This window comes from Nesoenas mayeri (genome assembly GCF_963082525.1).
Source record: "Nesoenas mayeri genome assembly, chromosome: 7".
In the NCBI taxonomy this organism is placed as follows: domain Eukaryota; kingdom Metazoa; phylum Chordata; class Aves; order Columbiformes; family Columbidae; genus Nesoenas; species Nesoenas mayeri.
In genome coordinates, this window is record NC_137551.1 from 26067308 (window position 1) to 26088328 (window position 21021).

General features: G+C 56.5%; 1 protein-coding gene across 1 annotated transcript; it reads right to left on the reverse strand.

Moving 5' to 3' along the window:
- Positions 1 to 12238: 12238 nt before the first annotated feature.
- KAZALD1 (Kazal type serine peptidase inhibitor domain 1) lies at positions 12239 to 15914 on the reverse strand (the record flags this gene model as incomplete). Its single annotated transcript, XM_080348082.1, has 4 exons — positions 12239 to 12324; positions 12539 to 12686; positions 14010 to 14170; positions 15413 to 15914. The coding sequence occupies 4 exons, from the start codon at positions 15912 to 15914 to the stop codon at positions 12239 to 12241; spliced, it is 897 nt and encodes a 298-aa protein (XP_080204208.1).
- Positions 15915 to 21021: the final 5107 nt, after the last annotated feature.

Genomic DNA, 21021 nt, shown 5'->3' on the forward strand with positions numbered 1-21021 from the left:
ATAATCCTTGCCTTTGCATTTCATGGAGTTTGGCCACTATTGCTGCTTTAATTGCTGGGCTCTTTTGCTACCAGGCCTGAGCAGGGAGAGTGTAGCTGACTTAGTCAGCTCTGCAGTGTCACTGCTGTCTCAGTGTCATTGGGAGGTGGCTGTGGGGCCACCCCATGCCAAGGGTGCTGTCACAGGGCCCCACAGGCACCTGGGGCAGGGACCTGCAGGAACCCAGAGAGATGTTCAGCACCATTCCTTGCCAAGGTGGTGTCACAATCTGACATAGCACCACAAGGGGGCCCAAAAGCCCCCAGCTTCTTCACATCCCCATGGAAGGAACTTTCCAGTCCAGGACAAGGTTGCCATCAAGGATCCATCACAAGCAATGAGAGCTCAGGCTCTGTAACACCCGAGGTCCTGCCCTAGACCTCAGGCACATCCCGGCCCTGGGGCTGTGCTCCCCAGCAGTTCACCCTGGGGCTGGGACTACGCATCCTGGACCACCCTACCAGCTCTGCTTCTGCACACCTGTATTCTACTCACACATCAGAGGCAACCTGAACCCCTAAATCTAACCCCCCCTGAGCACTGCACCATGAAAACCCTAACTCAGCCTGCCTGCAGACAGCCCAAATGAGCTTGGGCCCCCCAGCCCCACAAGCAAGGGCAGCAGAGAGCCCTCACTAATGTGGGGAAGAGCTGTGGGTGCCAGCAGCTCTTCAACTGTAATGAAAGTCTCAGGTATCCCAGATTGGCCAAATCACCTCCTACAGATGCGGCACAGTGCTGGAGTAGCAATAAAAGTGTCAGGGATGTCTCCTTGTGCATCACCAGAATGCAGCATTTCGGGAGCGACCTGCACAGAGGTTAATTATTGCTTCCCTCTTTTCCCCTCTCACTCCCAGTTTAAGATGGATCTGACTGTCAGGAGGGGTGACAGATGAAGACAAAGCACAGGTACAGCTCCCATGAACTCTGCGCCCGCCTGTATCATCCTAGAGCAGCTGAGAGCACACGGAGCGGAGCTGGGGGGAGGCAGAGGAGACGGCAAAGAGGGGGGAGAGCAGCAACCCTACCAGCACTATAATGGATCTGCTGTGTGGGATGTGGGGTTGCTGGACTGGGAGAAGAGAAATTACAGATTCTTTCTCCCCACTCATTTTTTTTTCTTCCTTGCCTCTTTATGCAGCTTCAAGACTGCAAGTAAAACTGGCGGGCACCTTTCACCGAACATCACGGACTGAGGTTGAGCATGAGAAAGAGCACATGGTCAGATGCTTTCTGCTCCATGGAGTTTCCATCACTGCAAGCAGACACATATTTGAGCATCTCCCCTTTGAGATTTAATGCAAGAAAACCCCACAGGATCAGGGTTCCAGCTTTGCCATCATCATAGGTCTCTGAAGTCTCATTCTGTAAAGCAGCCTCTGGATGGAACAATACTAGGTCTTTTGGGTGGAAGAAGGTTTGGAGGTGCTCTTAAGAGCACTCCCTAGCAGATAGACAGTTCTGAGCATCCCTCCTCCATGTGCAGTGCTAGATGACTTGTCATTCACTTGCCTCCCTAGTCAGTGGCTTTAGTGCCAGGATAATTATTGCCATTAAAAGCTTTATTTGACTGCTGGAGGTGGCAGAGATGACCATGACCTTTCTCTATTTCCCAGGACACATCCCTCCCTCCAAAGAAACTTTCACATTTGTTGTCCAGCTTTGTCCTCACAATGACCAGACACTGCCCAGGAGTCACCCAGTGTCACTGTTCCCAGCTGGGATAGGACACAGCTGCCTTCAGAGTGACTTCTCTCCATTTTCCAGCCAGATGGGAAATATCAGTTCCTAGGTAGCAGACAGGAGCATACTGGGCTCTCCCATGAAAAGCCAGCTGCTTTGCCTCCCAGGCAGTTTTTTGGTAGTTAAGGGATGCTGTGACAGGGGAGCACGTGCCCCACTGTTGCTGGTTTTCCCTGCTGCCCCCACACAGGAATTCCTCAGACAGCAGGAGCAGGGACTGGCCTTTTCCTCTCCAGGAGGGCTTGGAAGGATTCATCAGGAAGATGGATTTGAGCCTCTTCCCCTGGCACTCCCCACAATCTGGTTTAGCTCTCACCCGTGTGGAGGGACTGCCAAAGCAGCACTCAGCATCTGGCTCCTGGCCGGGAACCTGCCTTCCCCTTGCTTGTGAGCACTGACACTGCAGTGGGTTCAGAAGGGCAGAGCCATCCTCAGGTATCCAGGATGGGAAATTACCCCTGTTTCTACTCCCCAAAGGGCTTAGATTTTTATCCCATGCCACGAGCTGAGAGTTGAGAAGCGCCAGCACTGGAAGTTTTAATCCCCATGGAAAGGCTTTCACAGATGACCCCAATGGGAAGATCTGCCTCAAGCCATTCCCAAACGGTGCCTTTCCTTTCCAGGCTTTCCGGCTGTTTCAACCTCATTTGATGCCATTTAGCTGCAGTTGCTGAAGGAAACATCACTTCAAATTAAACCAAGGGGGAGCACTTCAGCCGGACAACTTTGAAGTAGGAGGTTTTGATAAAAGCCTGTATTTCCTCCCCCTCTTGATCTTTTTTTTCTTCCTCTTTCCAAATGGTGAGCTTTGGCATGGCTGGTCCTGCACAGCCGAGGGAAAGGCTGTGTCTTCCCCCCAGGGACACTTCCCGTCACTCAGCCAAACAGCCTCTCCCCCAGGATGATGAGCTCGGTACCAGCAGCTGAACTCGAGTTCAATCCCTCCATATCACCCAGCAGCAAAACAGCGGAATGAAAACAAAGCCACCCAGAGGTCCTTTCTTCCTCTTTGTGCCCCCTGCACAGGCCAGCTCCCAGTGCAGGGAGAGTGCAGAGCCCAGAAGATATTTCCAAGGACTTAAAGTTCCTAGAGAAGGGGAGCAGCACAGTTCTCTTAACCTACTGCCAGCCTGCCATGTGGTTTATACACTGAGGCTGCCATATTGCAACCAGGCTAGGACGGCTTCTCCAGAGCCAGAAACGTTCTGCTTCATTTATACTATGGGAATAAACAAGAGGACACTTTTAAGCTGCCATTTAGTTACATCCTGCCTTTCACACAGCTCCCACAACCCCAGGAGCCTTCCATCTCCCCAGATGCTTTCTCAAGCTCTTTGGAACCTCACTTCTCAGCCCTAGGCAGGCTGGACCATCAGTGCATCGAGCAAGTCAGGGCTCTGCCCAGCCCCTGGTAAGCCCCCAGTGCTGTCCTTGGACAGCTCATCTCCCACCACCTCCCCCTCCTCCTCCTCACCAGCCCTCCTGGAGGGCAGCAGGAGCACCTAGACTGCAGGCAAGCGTATGTGCCTGCCAGGGAGGATGTATAGGAAAGGCTGAAGAGCTGAGTACATCCCTCCCTACTCGACAGCTAAACAAGCCAAGACAATTAAATGTGCCATTTGATGGCTGCCTGGCAGAGCCGGAGTCTCTCTCTCTTTTAATAAAAGGTCTCTTTCCCAAAGTCGCTCAGGCTGCATTGAGGACTGCAGCTTGTGAAGTGCAAGAGCCCTTCACATTTAATTAAATAGCCCATCCAAGACTGCCTCATGTCGGTAGAGCCCACGGCGCTGCCAGAGGTGCCCTGGCACCTCGCTCACATTACAGCCTTTGCCAAGACTTTGGACCCCAACACCTGCACCCCTGGCACAGGCAGAGCACAGCCCTAGCTTGTGTGAAGCCACCCCAAACTGGACTGCCATGCCCTCAGATACCAGTGCCCAGAGGGTACTTAGATCTTGCAGAGCTACCACCCCCTGTGACATGAGCCCTGCTTTCCAGAGAGGAGTTGAGATCCAGCAGCTCATTACATGCAGACTGCATAAATGAGGCTCATCTGGAGGTCTCTGAGATGTGAGACAGCCTGTGTGGGACAGCAGACTCCCTCAGCGAGTCCAGTCCCACTGCGGACAGTATCATCCTTCTACATCTCTGACCTGCAGCTACAGAGGCCACCCCGCAGCCAGGACACCAAGGCCATGGCCTCCCCAAGCCCTGTGCACAGGCAGCTCCGGCTTCCGCCCGTCGCCAGCTCTGGTCCTCATCAGTCCGAGGAAGGGAAATGCCCTGCTCTTGCCCAGGGCAGATAAGAGAGATGGATAATGGTGGGGGCAGAGGGGAGGCCAGCATTTGGGTAGCCTGGCTGGTTTTTTTGGAGAGCACTTGCTTTGCTGAGACGTGCAGCTTAACCCTTCCTACTCCAAGGCCAGAGTAAACTGGAGGTAGGAGACCACTGGAATTTGGGATGACTCCTGAGGACACCATCTTAATGCACTCAATGCTTTTGGCCCTTTCCTCATATTTAAAGTGAGGTCTCTTGAGCTGAAATCAGAATGATCACTTGTTTCTGGCCCCTCCACCCTTGGGCAGGGCAGACAGCGTCCTCCCACCAGAATGCTTGAGAGGGAAGTGCTGGTCCCATCCAGCAGCCCAGTGGCTGATGGTTTATCTACAGGCACAGCAGCTTCAACCCACTGACTGCAGCTGCACTTGCAGAACACAGAATACCAGGGCTCCCAAGACCCTCTTGGTCCCACCAGCCCCAGCCAAGATGCAATAACAACATTTTTTTTTTTTCCCCTCCTCCCTAACTTAGCTCTCCTGGAAGGAAGGACTGGCTCCAGCAGATGCTCTGGAGAGATGCTGAACAGCCACCCCAGCCCTCCCCTGCCTACAGCAACGTGCAGCTGCAAAGCAAGAACTGTGGACAGGCACAGGAGATGCGAGTCTCCCACTGCTTCTGCCTTTTCTCCTAGCCATGGCTAAGAGAGGGAGGTGATTAAAGGCAAAGGCTTGGGCTGTGTTTGGATGTGAGCATGCAACTGAGTGAATTTTTTGGGGGGTGTTCACTAGTAGGCCAAAGTTGCTGCTCCATGCTCCCCTCCTACATTCCCAAACCAGTTGAGCACAGTCAGTTGGAGAGGCTGCTGATGGGTCTGAGCATTCCCCACCCACCAGGGCTCAGGGGCTGCTCTGCAGAGCCCCCATCACTCACACTTTCAGGCCTGCCAAGCCAAAGGCACAGTAATTGCAAGACAGATACCCCCCCCACTTCCGAAACAATGCTCTCCAGCAGGGACCAGACAGAGGGGCTTCCATTTCCGCCTGCCTCCGGCTGTTACGGAGCAGAGAAGTGACAGAGAGCAGCCCCCAGGCAGAAAGGGCTGCGAGGAGAGACAGCAACCAGCCCTGCGATAAGGCAGGTCCCTGCTGAACACCTCCTTGCTGCTGAGATAACCCGCCCCAAAGGGTACCTGTTGTCTCCGCAGGTTGTGCCCAGGCACAGGCTATTGCCTTGCTCCAGTTCATCTCCCTCTCTCCATGGGGTCAAATCCTGGTCCCACACTTCAGCACCACATGGAAAGCCCAGATCAAGTGGGGTGGTGCTTGGCACAGGGAGCAGACTTGAGACATCAGGCAAGCACACATACTGAGATATAACCAGGATCATCTCCACATACCACTAAGGGCAAGTCCTTCCCCCAGCTGAACAGGGGTGAAGGACAAAAACCATCTGTGTTACAATGAACACCCCCAGCCCCCCCAATTCCTTCACATGGAGAGCTGTGGGGGCCCTCCTGATGGCCCTGCTCAGGGATAGTCACCTCAGGAGGATAAACAAGACCATGTCCCTTCACTAGATTCAGGTTCAACATCGCACTTGCAGCCTCAGTATTGGACACAGATTCATATCAGCAGCCTTTGGGCATTTAAATCCAGGGTAGTGGAGTCACATCAGCAAACACAGCTGAAAGGAAAAAAAAAAACAAAAGCAAGCAATCTCAAGAATCTCAAGTTAAAGTCCTTTAAACAGGCTCCACCAGGCATTGGTGCTGGCAGGAAACAGAGAGTGTCACCCAGCATCAATCCCAGCGTGAACACTCTGCTGTCAACACCAGATAAAGAGCCCGCAAAAGCCCTGCCTGCACTTCAGCCAAGCTGGAACACAGGGGCTGCCTGTGTGGCTTTATCTGACTGGAAAGCCTTCCTTAAGATAGGAGGCTGCTTGCTCTGCTGGAAGGAGCTGCAGGTGCCCTGGAGCCCCTGGATCAGCCCCGGTCTGCTCCTTGGCCAGACTGGGACAAAGCCATCCACCTCCCATAGCTTTAGTGGGGAAGGAACTCTCTGTTGTCTAATATAGTGGGAGCAAAGCTTGCATGTAGGGACCTGCATCTCCTGAAGGCCATTCCCCCAAGCCAGAGCACAGGGCAGTCATACAAACCCCATTTCCACAGGGGACCACCACAGGCAATCCCTGCACCACCTTTCATCCCTCTTCCAGCAGCTGTGCTGGTCTCTGCAGTAGGTGCTAGGGTTTGCCAGGACCCTTCCCAAACAGAAAAGATGCTGCTGGGATGCAAGACCAAGGAGAGAAGGCAAGAAAACCACATCCCCAGGGGAACTGTCAGCATTCAAGTGCCCAGGAAAGTCCAGAGCAGAGATAGTGAGAAGGCAGTGCCCCACTCCTGCTAGGTGATGAACACTGAATTGTTTGGGTTGAAAGGGACTTTCTAAGCTCATCTAGTCCAATCCCCCTGCACTGAGCAAGGACATCTTCAGCTAAATCAGGTTGTTCAGAGCCCCATCCAGCCTGGCCTCAAATGTTCCCAGGGGTGGAGCATCTACCATCTCTCTGGGCAACCTCTGCCAGTATTTTACCACCCTCAAGCATGGGGTACTGCCAGCTACATCACCTCTCATCTGTGCACAGAGGGTCCTCTGCAGCCCTGAGCAGGAGAGGACCAGCTGCTTCACACTCAGCTCTATCACTCAGCTGAGCCACCTCTCTGCAGAGATTCTGCTTGTCAGCAGCCCTTGAGCAGGCCCAGGGCCTGAAGGAATAGCCATGTGGCCCAGTGGGCAACACACACACTTGCTGCAGTACCAGCCACCAGCTCCTGTCCCCCACACCTTGCAGCACCTCACCTTGCACAGGCACACTGTCCCCAGGAGCTCAGCTGCCCCCTTTGCCTGCTTTTAAAGGCAGCCCAGGGGATGGCAAGGGTGGAGCAGGCCAGGGCTGCCCAGGTGGAGCTGAGTTAGGAAGGGATGTGGGTGAGAAAGTCTTGGGGGAGAGTGACTAAGCCCGAGGCTTTAATCTGCCCTCACAAGCTGTGATGCCAGAGCAGAGCTCTGCCAAGGTGCTCTGGGCGGCTGGGCAGCTGTGAGAGGTGTAGCAAGCAGGGTGCAGGCAGCATTTAAGGCCTTACCCCTGTCCATGAAGTAATCCCCTTTTCCCCCAGTCTGGCTCACATCCCTGTACCCTGCCTGGGGTCCCTGTGGTTCCAGCTCAGCGGTGGTGCAGCAAAGCAAATCTGGCTCTGTGTGCCCCTGTAGCCAGCTCAGACAGCTTTCCCCAGCAACCAGCATCCCTCTGCTTGCCATGACGGATACAGTGAACCTGGTGCTTTTATTAAACTCTTTGCTTCCTGTTTTAAGCTTAATAATAAATTGCATGTCACATTACAGCTGTGTTTATTAAAAACCATTGGCGTGGGCTCTGCTCTGCAATGGCATTTGAATTATTGAAAGCAAGCCCCCGTAGAGACCTATTTGCTGCAAACGCAGGAGGATTTATTTCCATTTTGTTTATCAGGTGGTGTAAGTGCTGGGTGGAGGCAGGGAAAAGGTCTTGTTCTATTTATTTTCTCCCTGAACCAGCACAGCAAAGACGTGCCATGCAGAGGGCACAATGGAAAATGCCACCATGCTGGGGATGGGGACAGGCTGGGGACATAAGTCTTGGGTTTAGCTGGCTGCTCTGTCCTGCTTGTCTCCCTGGCTCTTGTTGAATTTCCCATGCCTGGTTGCTCTGTGCCTCAGTTTACCTGTTAGCAGAGGGAGGTTACAGTGCTGCCAGTTTCCATCCAGGCATGACCAACCTTCAGCTCAGGCCTGCTGAGACCCTTGCCAGAAGCCACCCATCTCCCATGGGAGATACCCATGGTGTGTGGGAACTGTCAGGGCAGCCAGGACCCTTCTGCAGCTGCTGTTTACAGTACACACCTCAGGACAGCGGCTGAACATCTCCAGGCTCTGCCTCACCCCATCTATACCTGCTGCAGCCACCCAAAGCCACTCTCAAGAGGATTCCCTGGCTTCCATGAGCATTCCAAGAGACAGTTTAGCACCCACATCCCTCGGGGTGGCACCGTCCTCCCAGCAAGTCAGAGCTGCTGCCAGGGGCAAAGGAAAGGGCATGGAGCAGGCAGGGCTGGATTTGGAGGGTCAGGGTGCTCAAGGGTGCCCAAGGCCCCATGTTCCTTCACCGGCTGCCCAGCTCGGTGGCAGGGCTCGGCGTGGCCGGTGGCTTTGCCAGGAGATGGCACTGTTTAGCGGCTAATCACTCCGGTGGCCCGAGTTCAGACTCTGGCATGAAGGCACAGATGTGCATCTATCCTGAACTCAGGAGCCAGGCCTGGCACCCCTGAGGGGAAGGAGAGACGGGGACAGTGTGTTTTCACTGGTGGATCATCTTTATTTTCCAAACCTGGTGGGGTTTCCCTGCAGACCACAAAGCCCCGTGGCTAAGTGGCTGCTTGGGGTGCTTGCTGCCAGGCAGCACCAGGGGGGTGCAAGGATGGGGGAGGCACCAGGGGTGCCCAGGTCAGCTGTTCAGGGAGCAGGGCACGCTAGTGTCACCTCTGGGTCAGCTGCTGACCATCTTAGTGGACTCCTGGCCCACACTGGTCGCTGAAGAGGTCTGAGGACGTGGATGGTGTCCCCACACTGGAGGCTGTAGCGGTGGGAAGAGCTGAGGTCCCACAGGCAGCCTGCAGCAGGGACTGGGTGCAACACCAACCACAGGTCTGGAGCAGAAAGCAGCTGCTTTGGAGGTTGGGGGGCCTGTTTTACCTGAATGTCCCCCATAGCACCCCAAGATGCAAGTACACATCAGAGGTGACCAAAATACTTGATGGTATCAGCAGTGCCAGCTTTGTGTGTGTCCTTGCATGAGCTGGGGTCCAGAGGGCTTTTAACCACACAAACCACAGTTTTGGCTCCCTCAGTGTGTCTTCAGGGTATGTCAGGTGCTGGCAGGAGTAGCGCCCCTCTTTCTCTGCCCCCAGCCTCACAGTGACCTGCTCACCCTAGGTGGCCAGGAGGTGCTGGGGCTGGTGTATGCCCAGGCCCAGTGGCCACGTTAGCATTTCCTGGTCCAGCTGACCCCATCCCTGACGTCAGCCTAACATCTGGGCCAAGCTGCTGCTCTGAGTACAGGCAGCTGGGCAGGCAGGAGCTGCTCAGCTGCCTCTGCCCTCACCACCCCCAGGTAGCAACCACCCCAAAAACTGGTCAGCGAAGGGATTTGGCACTGCACACTGTTGTGGCATGATCAAACTGACACCAGGCAAGGTTTGGTTGGGTTCCTAGGATCCTCTGCGTGCCCATAGCCAAGCAGAACATCCACTGCTAGCAGAACTGGGGAGGGACCCCTCCTCAAAAGCAGCCATCTGAGCAACCAGTGGCAAAGCTGACCAAACATTTTTAGAGCAAACAAATAACCTCAGTTAAGCTCTGTGAAAGTGACCGATTCCAGCCATGTAGCTATATTGGCTCCTTTAATTTTTAAGTGGTTGGAAATAGCAAGGCTGGGAGCCAGGGGCCGCCACTCCATGCCCCTGGTCCTGTTCTGTTGCCCCTCATACTGGACCAAATGGAACCCAAAACTGGCTGAAATGTCAGCCTGTAATGCAGACAGCCCTCTCCTGAACTGGGATCCAGGTAAACTGGGAGATAAAGCCTTCAGTTTGGTTAATTTTCACCAAGGACTCTTGCTCAAGCTCCCCCCTCCCTCAGCCACTATGTGCCTGCTGCCATCCCTGCAGGGCAGGAGCAGGAGCTGACAGCATCCACTGCCAGGTACACAGGGGATACCACGGGGGCCAGGTGAGGAGCTGAGAGGGATAAGGACTCAGACCAAAATGCAAGTGCCCAGCTGTGCCCAGGTATCACCCTGCAGAGCATACAGAGGGCCAGAGACAGGGGTCTGACCCATTCAAACCCCCCCAGCCAGCCCAGCACTGCACCCACATCCAGCACGACCTGGATTCATGCTGGCGCACGCAGGGTGGACAGGGGGAGCCTGGCCCCTGGGAGGGTTGGCATGGCAGCCCTGGCCAGAGGCCAGCACCAGGCACCGGCAAGGAGCCCAGCAAGCAGCTCATGCCTGATGAAGCTCCGGGATGCTCTTGGGTTTCCCTGCGGCAGCCTCAGCTTGAACATGGCCCAGTTCCACCGGCCAGCTTGTGTGTGAAACGGGGAGGGGATCAGGAGAGATGAAAACACCTTGGCTTCTCTGAGAGCAGGTTTTGCACCCAAAAAAAGCAAAATAAAAGCCAATGGCACATTTCTGTTTGTGGTCTCTCCCACCACCCTCCGAATCCAATGTAGCAGCCCTGGGAGAATGCTATTATTCCATTAGATGAAAAGAGAAACTAAGGGTGGCTTCTGCATGTCTCCAGCGGAGAAGGGGGCTGCTGCCAGAGGGGACAGGCAGCCAGGCAGGGTAGCACTGCCGGCTGTGCCCCGTCAGGCTGCAGCGCAGGAGCCGGGGCTGGCCCAGCCTCACTGGCAGCAGGAATTTTGCGTCGCTGCCAACTCCAGACAGATCCCTTTTATTTGCTTGTTCAGGTTTCGATGCTGTAATTGCATCGTCTAAGCCAGCTCTCAAGAGAAAGAGGAAGAAAAGAAATAAAAAAAAAAAGGGGGGGCGGGGGAGGGAGAGCAGCACTGCGCCCAAACCGCCAGCCTTGTTGCATCCTGCCTGCTCCTGCCTGGGGACCGGCCAAACCCTTCCTCCTGGCTCTGGCTCTCCTCTGCAGCTTTGGACCTCCCTGGAGCCCAGATTGAGTAACCCGAAGCAGTTTGGTCCACAGGGATGTTTCAAGTCTCAAAAGTCCTGTAAATGCTGGTGGTTTGGGGGTGAAAAGCCCTCCTTGAGTGTGAGCTCAGCCCCAGAATGCCCATGGGAAAGGGTCCTGCCAGCTTTGTCTGGGCACAGAGCAGCACAGCACTGCTCTGGGCTTCCTTCCCACCCTCACCCAAAATGACAATTTGCTCTAAATCACCAGCACTGGGAGGCAGGTGGGTTTTCTTTAAAAATGGAGCATTTCCAGTGGAAATGGGAGCCTCTCTGTCCTTCCCCAGACACACACAGAACTGCTTTGCTCCCTCAGAGGGACCCTGGGATGACGATGGGCAGAGGTGGGATGGGACTCGAAGTGACAGGGGTGCAAAGAGCCAGCCTAAGGTAACCCCACTGCACAGGGGATGGTCTGCTGGGGACCCCCATCCCCACGTCGGGTGAGAGGGACAGGACCCACACCAGAACCAGCTGCAAACACCAGGATGGGCAGGAGGGCTCCTCAACTCAAGCACTTCCACCACAGACAAGGGAGCATCCACAGTGTTTGCACCCTCCCTCACCCCCACAATAATCCTTGCAGATAGAGAACAGTCACCTGGTCTGTGTCAGCTTTGACCTACACGTATATTTTAACTAGCATTAACTGAAATGGCAAAGTAAATAGCTGCTTGGTAGGGAAAGCATAAAATCAGCTGAAAAAGGCCAAAGTGTTTCTGACCACAAGGGTAATTGGGCCAACATTGTCCAGGGAAGCAAAAATAGCACTGAAAACCACAAGTGTCTGCGTTCCTCAAATCACTACTTTTCTGGTTAAAAACAAACCAGAAGGATGTTTCAGCAGCAAGTTCCACAGGTCCTGGGGACAAGCCTGGCTGTCTCTGCCCTCTGGACCACAGGCTGGCCCTGGGGGAGGACACACTGAGTGTCATGGCCAGGTCCCAGCCCTTGGCGCCAGCTTCCCCAAAATGCTTCACACAGCGCAGGGATCCCCCTGTCCTCGCTTCCCTTTCCCAGTGAGGCTGCCTGCACCCCCAGAACCCAGTCCATGTCACATACAGCATGGCTGTCCCCACAGTGTCCTACCTGTCACTGCATCCCTGCTCGGTGCTGAAGGACAGACCCACCCTGCCCCAGGTAGAGCCACTGTCAGTCCCAGCCCTGTGCCACCAACTAGCCAGTGTCCCCTCCCTGAGCAGACCCAGCAAAGGGATGCATTACCCTGTCCCCCACCCCAAAAAAGAGGCTGCTGTGCCAACGCTGTTCAGAGAAGGAGTTTTGGGCTGGGGGTTGGTGCTCAGGAGACGTCCCTGACCCCTGGGAACAGCCACCATGGACAAGGTGATCTCCGCGGCTGAACGTCCCATCTCTGGGCTAGTAATAGTCCTCCTCACTTTCTCCATAGTCCTCGGGCGTCGTGCGGGGCTTCGGCAGGGAAAAGCCCGTCATGTTGAGCTGGTCTGAAATGGCAGCACAGGGATGATGTGACATTGCCACCGCTTGGTGCCTGCCCCCTTCCCCACCAAGACCAAAGCCAAACCATGCATAGCAGCTTGCTGGGGCATCCTCAGCACAGCCCTATGCGCCAGCAGCTCCCACCATACCAGTGCACTCTGCCCAAACATTCCCTCCCTTGTCCCCATGAGTACATGTGGACAAGGATGTGGCACTCACCTGGTGTGAAGACAGTCAGGCTGGCTAATGCCATCACCTCTCCAACCCTGTTCCTGGCGAAGCAGCGGTAGGTGCCTTCGTCTGTTACCCGCACATCCTGGATCTGGAGCCAGCCTGTCACTTCGTATTTCTGGGGGCCACCTCTGAACTACAAGGCGGGAGATTTTGGTTATCCTTGGGGCCAGAAAAGCCCGAGTGGGGCTGGGATGGATGGGAAGGGGGATACAAGCCCAGGGAAACTCTTTGCCCCCTGCCTAAGTATCACTCTGGGGTCAGGGACAGATCCCCTGGATGCAGGTCCCCCTTTTTCCCACTACCCAGGGGAGGTTGGGGGAATGGGAATCTTCTTGCCCCTGGGGAGGCCTGGGAGCCCTGCTTTCAGCAGGACCCTGCAGATGTGCCCCAGGCTCCCAGTTGTGCCCCCAGTGCCACCATGGTCCCAAACAGCAGAAGGATACTGGGGTCGTTGCTTTGCAGGGTGGCAGAAGCAAGGAGGTACCTGTGCCACGGACACAGCCAGCCTGGGAGGGCTCAGAGGAAACCAAGTCCCCTGTTTTGACAGGCAGTGAGGTCCCAGGACTACTCTGGCACCAAACATGCTATTTTCTGTTTGTCCCCAGCAAGAAATAACCTCCTCCTGACCCAGCTGGGCTGCAGCTGTGTTTGCAGGCTGCTATTATGGTGCGGTGGCTGGGAGTGGAGGACAGTCAAGTCTACTCCAGGCAGGCTGGGTAGCCCTGCTTGGGGTGAAGGTCCCTGGCCAGACCCTGTGACAGGGTATGGGGCAATATGAAGGTCAGAAATGTGGAAGAAGATCAGCCCGTCACCCTGAATTATTGCTTGGTCCCACCTGCTCCCCATCCATCCCACCACGATTTCCTCCCTGCCAGTGCCTGGCTGTGGTGCATGGCCCCTGTGCCTCAGCCCACACCCTCTAATAGCTGGGTACACCAGACTGGGGGCTATTTTGAGGCTGTCCATGGGCAGGATGCTGACCTCTGGTCGTGCCAGCCCTGGGAGGGGAACCCTGCTCGGAGCGGTGGTCAGTAAAGGGCAGGGAGTGCCTGCATCTCCTGGTGGGAACAGAGGATAACCCAGGCTGGAAGGGGCCTCACGAGGTCTTCTCCAGCCCTGCTGCAAGTGAAGCCAGCACACAGAGCAAGCAAAAGGCAGGGAGGTGGGGATCTGCCTGCTGATGGCCTCTGCATGTTCCCAAAAATATTAGTAAGTTCAAAAACTACTAGAGAAAATTGCCAAAGAGAGCTATGCTGATGGCTCCTACCACCGAGACACCAGCCCTTGCTCAGCCAGTCCTCGTGGTGTGCAGACTCCAGTCACGCCTTCTTGTCTCCAGGCACCCAAGCTTGGCCACCCCCAGAAGATGGTGACACTCAGGTCTTGTTCCCCACAAGCTCTGGGAAGGGCTGGGTCATCCCAGAGCCATGTCCAATGCCCTAGACACACCACTCACCTGGACAGAAATGTGGGGGTCATCTCCGGGCAGCAGCATCTCTGTGCCATCCTTCCTCCACTCGATGGATGCCATGGGGTAGGCAAAGACCTCGCAGCCAAAGATTACGTCCTGCCCGGTGATGTTCCATGTGTCATAGGGAGGAGAGATTATCTGGGGCTCTGGGGAGGGGGGACAGGAGAGCAGGGTGGGCTCAGACAAGGTTCCACCTTTGGCAGGTCCCATGTGCTCTCCTGGGCTGGGTGGCAGCATTTGGCTCACACAGAGATGCTGGGACCCTTCCCCTGACCTTCTCCTTCTCCACTCATAGCACACCCTCACCTTGACCCAGGACACAGTCCCTCCTCGCAGCTGGGTTTGGGGCTCCCTCCCCAGCCCATAGGAAGTTGCTGTCCCTCCTGGCCTTGCTTTCCCCACCTGTGCAGTAAATCTCAGGGACACACGGGCAGCAGGAACAGTTCAATAACAGCAATATTGCAAAGCAAAGCTCTCCTGTGCAATTGGGGCACATTTCTCCTGCAGAGCAAAGGCCAAAGAACACTAATCCAGCTCAAGGCTGGTGGGGATGGATGAAGCAGATGAGGTTCTAGCTGAATGAGGCTCTAGCACAGGGCTCAGGCCAGTGATAAAGGAAGACAGCGGGTCCCTGGTTTCCGTACAGAGCAAATATCTCCAGGTCCCACATTCCTTCCTGGAGAGATGGAGTGAGGACCAGCCTTCCTACTGACACCTGCCCCAGGATCTGACCCAAAGCATGAGAAAGAGGTTGAGGGAAGGACTCCACCTCCAAATATACCTGGGAGAAAAATCTCAAGGACATGATGATGTACAGAAAATAAAGTCAACCTTGATGCCCCTTGGGCTGTGGTGACAACATTGGGCAACCGGTGTGGACTAGGCAGGCTGGGGCACTGCCTCCCCACCACTGCCTGCCCCCCAGCTTCCTGCTGGCTTTTAAACAGAGATGGAAATCATGCAGCCAAGTCAAACCACCCCACGTTTCCATTTGCAGGAGGCAGACTTATTTCTTGGGAGCTCTGGGCCAGCATGAACCCGGAGCCGCCGCCAAGAATTTGCTAACAACTCCCTGGAACTCCCCCATCTGCTCCAGCAGGATTTGCTGCTTCCCATAAACCCCAATCCCACTTGGCAAAGCTGCTCCCAGACCTCTCCAGGCATGGGATCTGCAGGGGCTGCCCCAGCGCAGCAGAGCCAGGGGGACTAGGGGAGAGGGACCCCGGAGGTTGGATGCCCTGTACCCAGCCCCTGGTGCTGCTATGTCCCTGCAGATGCTGTGGATTTGCTGCCAGGTGAAATATTTAAACCAGACTCCCTTCCTTGTTCCTTCCCAAGATGCACAAGCCTCCACCCCACTGCCTGGACAGCCATTCCTGGGGCACTACCTGACTCGCAGGGACCCTCGTGGGCCACGGTGAGGTTGGCATCGGGGTGGGCATGGGCAGCTTCCAAGAACCTGCAGATCTGGGCATAGGTTTTGCCATCGGAGCCACAGAGGGCTAGGCTGGAGAGGCAGGCACACTGAGGCTCAGGTACCTCTCCGTGCCGCAGGTCCCCAGTATCCAGTCGGCACTCCAGGTGTTCCCCACACTTGCCATAGAAGTGGTTGGTGTTGTCCAGGTCGCAGATCTGTCCCTCCAGGTTGGCACACTCCCAGCAGCAGTCACAGGCATCCCGCACTGTGCCAGCCAGGCACCCACGAGGCACTGGGCACTCCTCTGGCCGGCACTCGGCACAGCCCTCCCCTTCCTCCAGCAAGCGCTGCCAGCCCCGCTGGAGGTAGTCAGAGGTGCTGGGAAAAGCCTGGCCCGGCTGGAGCAAAGCCCAGTGCAAGGAGAGCAAGGAAAACAGGAGGCAAGAGGAGATCAGAGTCTTGGCTTCAGACATCCTCGCGACAGCTCCTCTATCCCAGTCCAACCATCACTTGGACAGGGATCTCCAGCACTGCTCTGGCCCCCTTGGTTACATCTGAGGAGCCATCCTGGCCTGTGAGGAGAAAGGATGTGTGTTACCAGTGCAGGGAGTGTTTCTCACCCCTCTGGCTCCTGGCTGACTTGCCCTGAGCAGCACCACTGCATGATGTGCAGGGGAGGGTTGATCCCAGCCTCTCTCACCCCCAGCCCTGCAGCCATGTCCTATCCACCCTGGGGGTCCCCAACTCCTGCCAGGCTCCTCAACCAGCTCCCACTCCATGATGCTGAGCAACTTCTGGTGGGACAGGGCTTCTGATCCCAGACTCACCAGATTCCATCCTTCTTCCCTGGCAGCCCAGCAGGCAGAGCTCAACGTGCACTGACCCCACCATGGCCTGGCGAGCCACAGAGATGGCAGGCAGCCGGACAGGCTGCACTGCACCGTCACAGCTTGGCTGGTTTGTAGCCTGCTCCTTGTCTCCTCTCAGGAAGCCACTTTCAAGCCAGGTACCCTCTTCCTTTCCCCATTTCTTTGCAAGAGTCACGAGCCCTTTTTTGCTCCCTCACCGTCCAGCCAAGCGCAGTGGAGCAGCTGATCCTGCAGACAAGTGGCTCTTTCTGTGCTGGAGACAGCCAGCCGAGAGGAGCCGAGCCAGGAGGATGCTCTGGGTCATGACTAGCTTTTGTCCTTGTCCTCTCCCTGCACCATAACCCCTCTTTTTGGCACCACCCACCTGACCGGAAGCAAAAACATTCCCCCAGGAGAGCTTTGTGACCCCCTTCGATGGTCACGTAGGCAACAGGCTGAGCACAGGGCAACTCAGTGCACAAATGGATAATCAGTGGGCTGGCAGCAGGCCCAGTGTGATCAGTCTGTACCAGCACAGCAGGGTCCCTGTCCCCAAATCCCAAGCCTGCATAACCCATTCTGGGTAAGCAGATCAGCTGATCTGCCCCTGGGCTTCCCATCCTCTGTCGGGGGGCCATGAAGGGTTTTGGAACCCATCCACAGAGGGGGTGATGATGAACGAAACCCCTTTGCAAACTTCCCCTGCCCCCCGTTAAACTCCGGCCGCCTTCCCTGAGATGGAGTGAAATTAGTGTCCCCTGCTCCTGGGCAGGGGAGAGGACCCAGGTGACCGGGCTGTCCCCTCCCCTCCTGATGGGAAAAGCACCGAAGGGCAGGCTGCAGCCCCGCACAGCTGCACCCCGCAGAGCTCCTACCCTCCGGGGCTAACGGAACCCAGAGCGGGGGTGATTGGGATGGCCAGGTCGGTGGGTTTGCAAGGTTACATACACATAAACCCCCCCGCCCCGTATAACAAACTGCGAAACTTTGGCGTGTTTACCAGAGAGCACCGAGCCCCCCGGGGCCTGGGGGACCCCCGGCTACAGCAGATGGAAAGAGGCAGGGGGTCTCTGTGCCGGAGACGCCCCCAGCCCTCCCTACCCCGGGCTGCAAAGTTGGTGTCTGGCTCTCCAGGTCCTGGGTGCAGGTGCTGGGGGTCCTGGCTGAATGCTGGGAAGGAGCACAGTGTCCCCTGGGGTCCCCCGGGAGCCACCCCGCCGCAAGTCACCACTTACCGGAGGTGCCGGTGCCGGGGAGCGGCGGGTGCACAGCGGCCGTGGCGACGAGGCTGGTGGCCCCCGGCTGCTCCGGCACCCGCCGTGATGTCAGCGAAACGTGAGTCCTCCCGCCCCTCTCCGGGCCCACGGCCCATCCCTGGACTGGGACCCGGGCTGGCCGGCACCCCTTCTCTGCCGGGATCCCGCCACCCACTGCACCCCTGTATCCTGGCCCCGGGGCTCTGTTGCTCTGGTCCCCCAACACCGGCACCTCCTGCTGAACCCCGACACTGGGGTCACCCCAAGCCGTGTACTGGGACCCGGGCTGATGCTCAGCTCCATTCATGGAGAAGGAGACCGGGGTGGGGGCAGAGACTGTCCCAGGCCAGGGGAAGGCACAGCCAGGGAAGCAGGCAAAAGCATCTTTTAACCGGTAGTTTAGGTGGGACACACAGGCTGAAACACTGTAATTAAACGGAGGGATAATTCTCAGGGGATGTCCACACTCATCCTGCCCTGGAAACCAGGTACGAAGGAAGTACTGTGGTGCAAGTAATGGCATCCCCTTGGCTGGAGCGGAGCCGTCAGGAGCAGTGGTGGGACTGCTCCATGCCATGGCAATGCAAAACCCATGTGCACAGGACTGGGGCTCCAGAACCCCCTAGAAAGCTGCCTCAGTGCTCTCTGCCTCAGTTTCCCTGAGTCAGAGGAGCAGGGGACCCATAATGCCTTTGCAGCACAAACATGCTGTGCATTTGCATCTTGCTCCTGCCGCTGTGCGGGGGGAGCCAGCAGCCCACTCCCCTCCTCCAGGCAAGGAATTTTAGGGATTTGTTTCCCTGGTGAAGCTCAGTCAAAGCAAAGCTGTTGCAGGACCCCTCAAAGGATCTGGTTTCCTTCACCGCACTGCAAAAATCTACTTTTGCTTTCCAACACTCTCCTGCAAATTCGTTCTGGGCTCCACGGCTTTTACTTGGTCACGTTAGGAATCCGGCCATGGCTAATGACGGAAAATGCACCAGGCTTCACCCTCCCCCCGCCCCGCTAAATCCACCTTTGCTGGTCAACCCTCCCCCTCCAGCCCCCATCCAGCAACAGAGGTTTCTTGCTAGCTCTGCACTCGGCCTCATCTCCTGCTCCCCCTCCATGGCCCCCAGCCCCTTGGCTGAAGGCTGGCTTCCTCCCCAGCTCCCCTCACCGCGCCCATCAAATGCCGTCCTGGCGTGCCGCAGGTTTTTGGGCCCCTCATCCACGAGTCACCAAGCAGCTGAGGCTGCAGTTGCTTTGGGAGCAGGGAAGCTGAAGTTCCCCTGCCCACATCCCCAGAACCAGTTCACAGCCTGAGCAGAGGGGGGATAGGCTGTATGTGACCCAGCTGAGCCCCCTGGGCTGCACTCGCCATGCCCCGCTTCCTTGCCTTGGGATGAAGCATCACCTGTCAGTTTGGGCATCCCTGCACCAAGTGTACCCTTGCCGGCCCCTGCCCCACACAGGGGCAAAACAATGGGGCAAGCCTGGCCCCAAATGCCACCTTCAGCCCACACAGCTCCTGGCCAGCACAGAGATGGAGCCAGCACTTAAATCCTAAACACTACTGAAAAGCGGGGCCAACAATGATCCCTGATTGTTTGCTTCTCCTGCCCTGGGCAGGGGGGCAAGGAGGGACAGGCCCCAATGCTGCCTCTCTTCTCCACACACGAGGACCCCAGCCCTCACTCTTTCTCCCATGTGTGATGGCCTGGGCACAGGTGACTGGCATGTCCCTGTTCCTGTGGGCTTACTGTGGCCTGTGGATGGCTGGATTCACCCAGTCACCAAAGCAGCATCTGTCACCTGGAAGGTGGAGAGAGGTCATGCCTCTGGGTGGAGATCTCCCAGCTGAAGGTGAAATCCAACCACAGATCTGATCGGGGAAAGCTCCACCCATGGGGCAACACAAGCCAGTGCCTGGAAGCCATGGGCAGCACAGTGCAGCTCAGGGAAACAAGATGAAGCTCAAACCTGGCAGGTAATTAAACCTCCCACTTAATAAGACTGTTGAATGTGCTAATAAATAGTAGCAGCTATGAATGAAGGGTGGAAGATCTAACTTGTGCTTAACAAGGAGCTGTGTTCAATCACCGTGATTCAATCAGCACAGCTTCTGGCTATACCTTGGGCTTGTGGCTCCAGCTGCTGGGAGTAGGCTGGGGGCAGGAAAGGCTGGTCACAGCCCTGCATGGCCTGACACTGAGGTAAATAAAATTCCCAGCTCTCTGTCCATGCTGGTCAGTTATCCTTCCTTCCTCCTCACTTGCCTCAAGCCCAGTGAAGCTCCTGAAATTGATCTCTGAAGGTTCAGCAAGCCTCAAGCACCAAAGCCCCCTTCTCCCTCCTGAGTGCATTGCTCCCTGTCACCATTTGCCCCCCATGATGGTCCCATTGAAGCCAGTAGTCTGTAGCTGCTCTCATTGGTACCACAGCCATGGCATCCATCCATAGCTCTGTCATCAGGATGTGCCTCTGGTGGCAGAACCATCACAGCAGGTCCGGGGTGCCCCACTGACCTCTGTCCCAGCCCCAGGCTGATCTCCCAGACCATTCCACAGGGATCTGGGGCTTCCAGCAGGCAAGGTCTAGGAAAAAAAAAACACCCTGGAAAAAAAGCTATGAGCCAAGTGACTCAACACACATCATGTCAGGGAGGGCCGGCAAGCAGCATTGGGGCTGGTGGGAACATGAATGCGGGTTACGTTGCAGCAGAAACAAATGTCACTGAGAGATCCTGGGACAGTGATGCAGCTGACACGCTGTCTGGGGCTGTGGGGTTCTCATTGTGATAATAAACTAAATCTCCCTTGTTTCACTGCAAACACTCCGCTGCTTCTCTCCATTTCCTGCCGTTTGGAGCAGGCTGACACAGCCGGGGTGGGGTCAGGCCAGCCCACCCCAAGGCCACGTAGCTCTCAGGGCCTCCAGCCATGTTCCTGGGGTCCACCACGGGGACAAGGGACAAGCAGCAGGCAGGTCCCTCCTGTCAGCGTGCCAGGCAGGACCGGCACTGGGAAGCAGCCAGGCTCAGGTTTCTCCAGGCTTTTCCAGAACAAACCCACCAGCAAATTCTTGGGGAAAGGGTTGCAGCTGGGAGCAGGAGGGATGGGGGGCTCTCAGCCGCCCCCGAGGAGCAGTGCCCTGTAGCCAGGGGTGCTCCGAACCCCGGGCTGCCAGACCACCTCTCCCGCAGGAGCCGTGGCTCGGCGGGGCAGGATGCAGTTCGGTTCCTTCCCCGCAGAAATCCCCCTGCTTCTCCCTGGGATTTTTCCACCAGCCCCATCCAAAAGCAGGTTGTATAATCCGGGGCCAGGAACCAGAGAGGCGGTGGGGGCTGCATTCCCGGGGGTGCCCCCCCTGGCTGACACAGCCATGCCAACTTTGTCACCTCGGGGCCGGGTTAGCGCGGTTCCCACCGCCCCACGACATGCCAGGTTCTCCCTGCATCCCTGACCCCGCAGGAAACAGAAGCACCCCCTAAACGT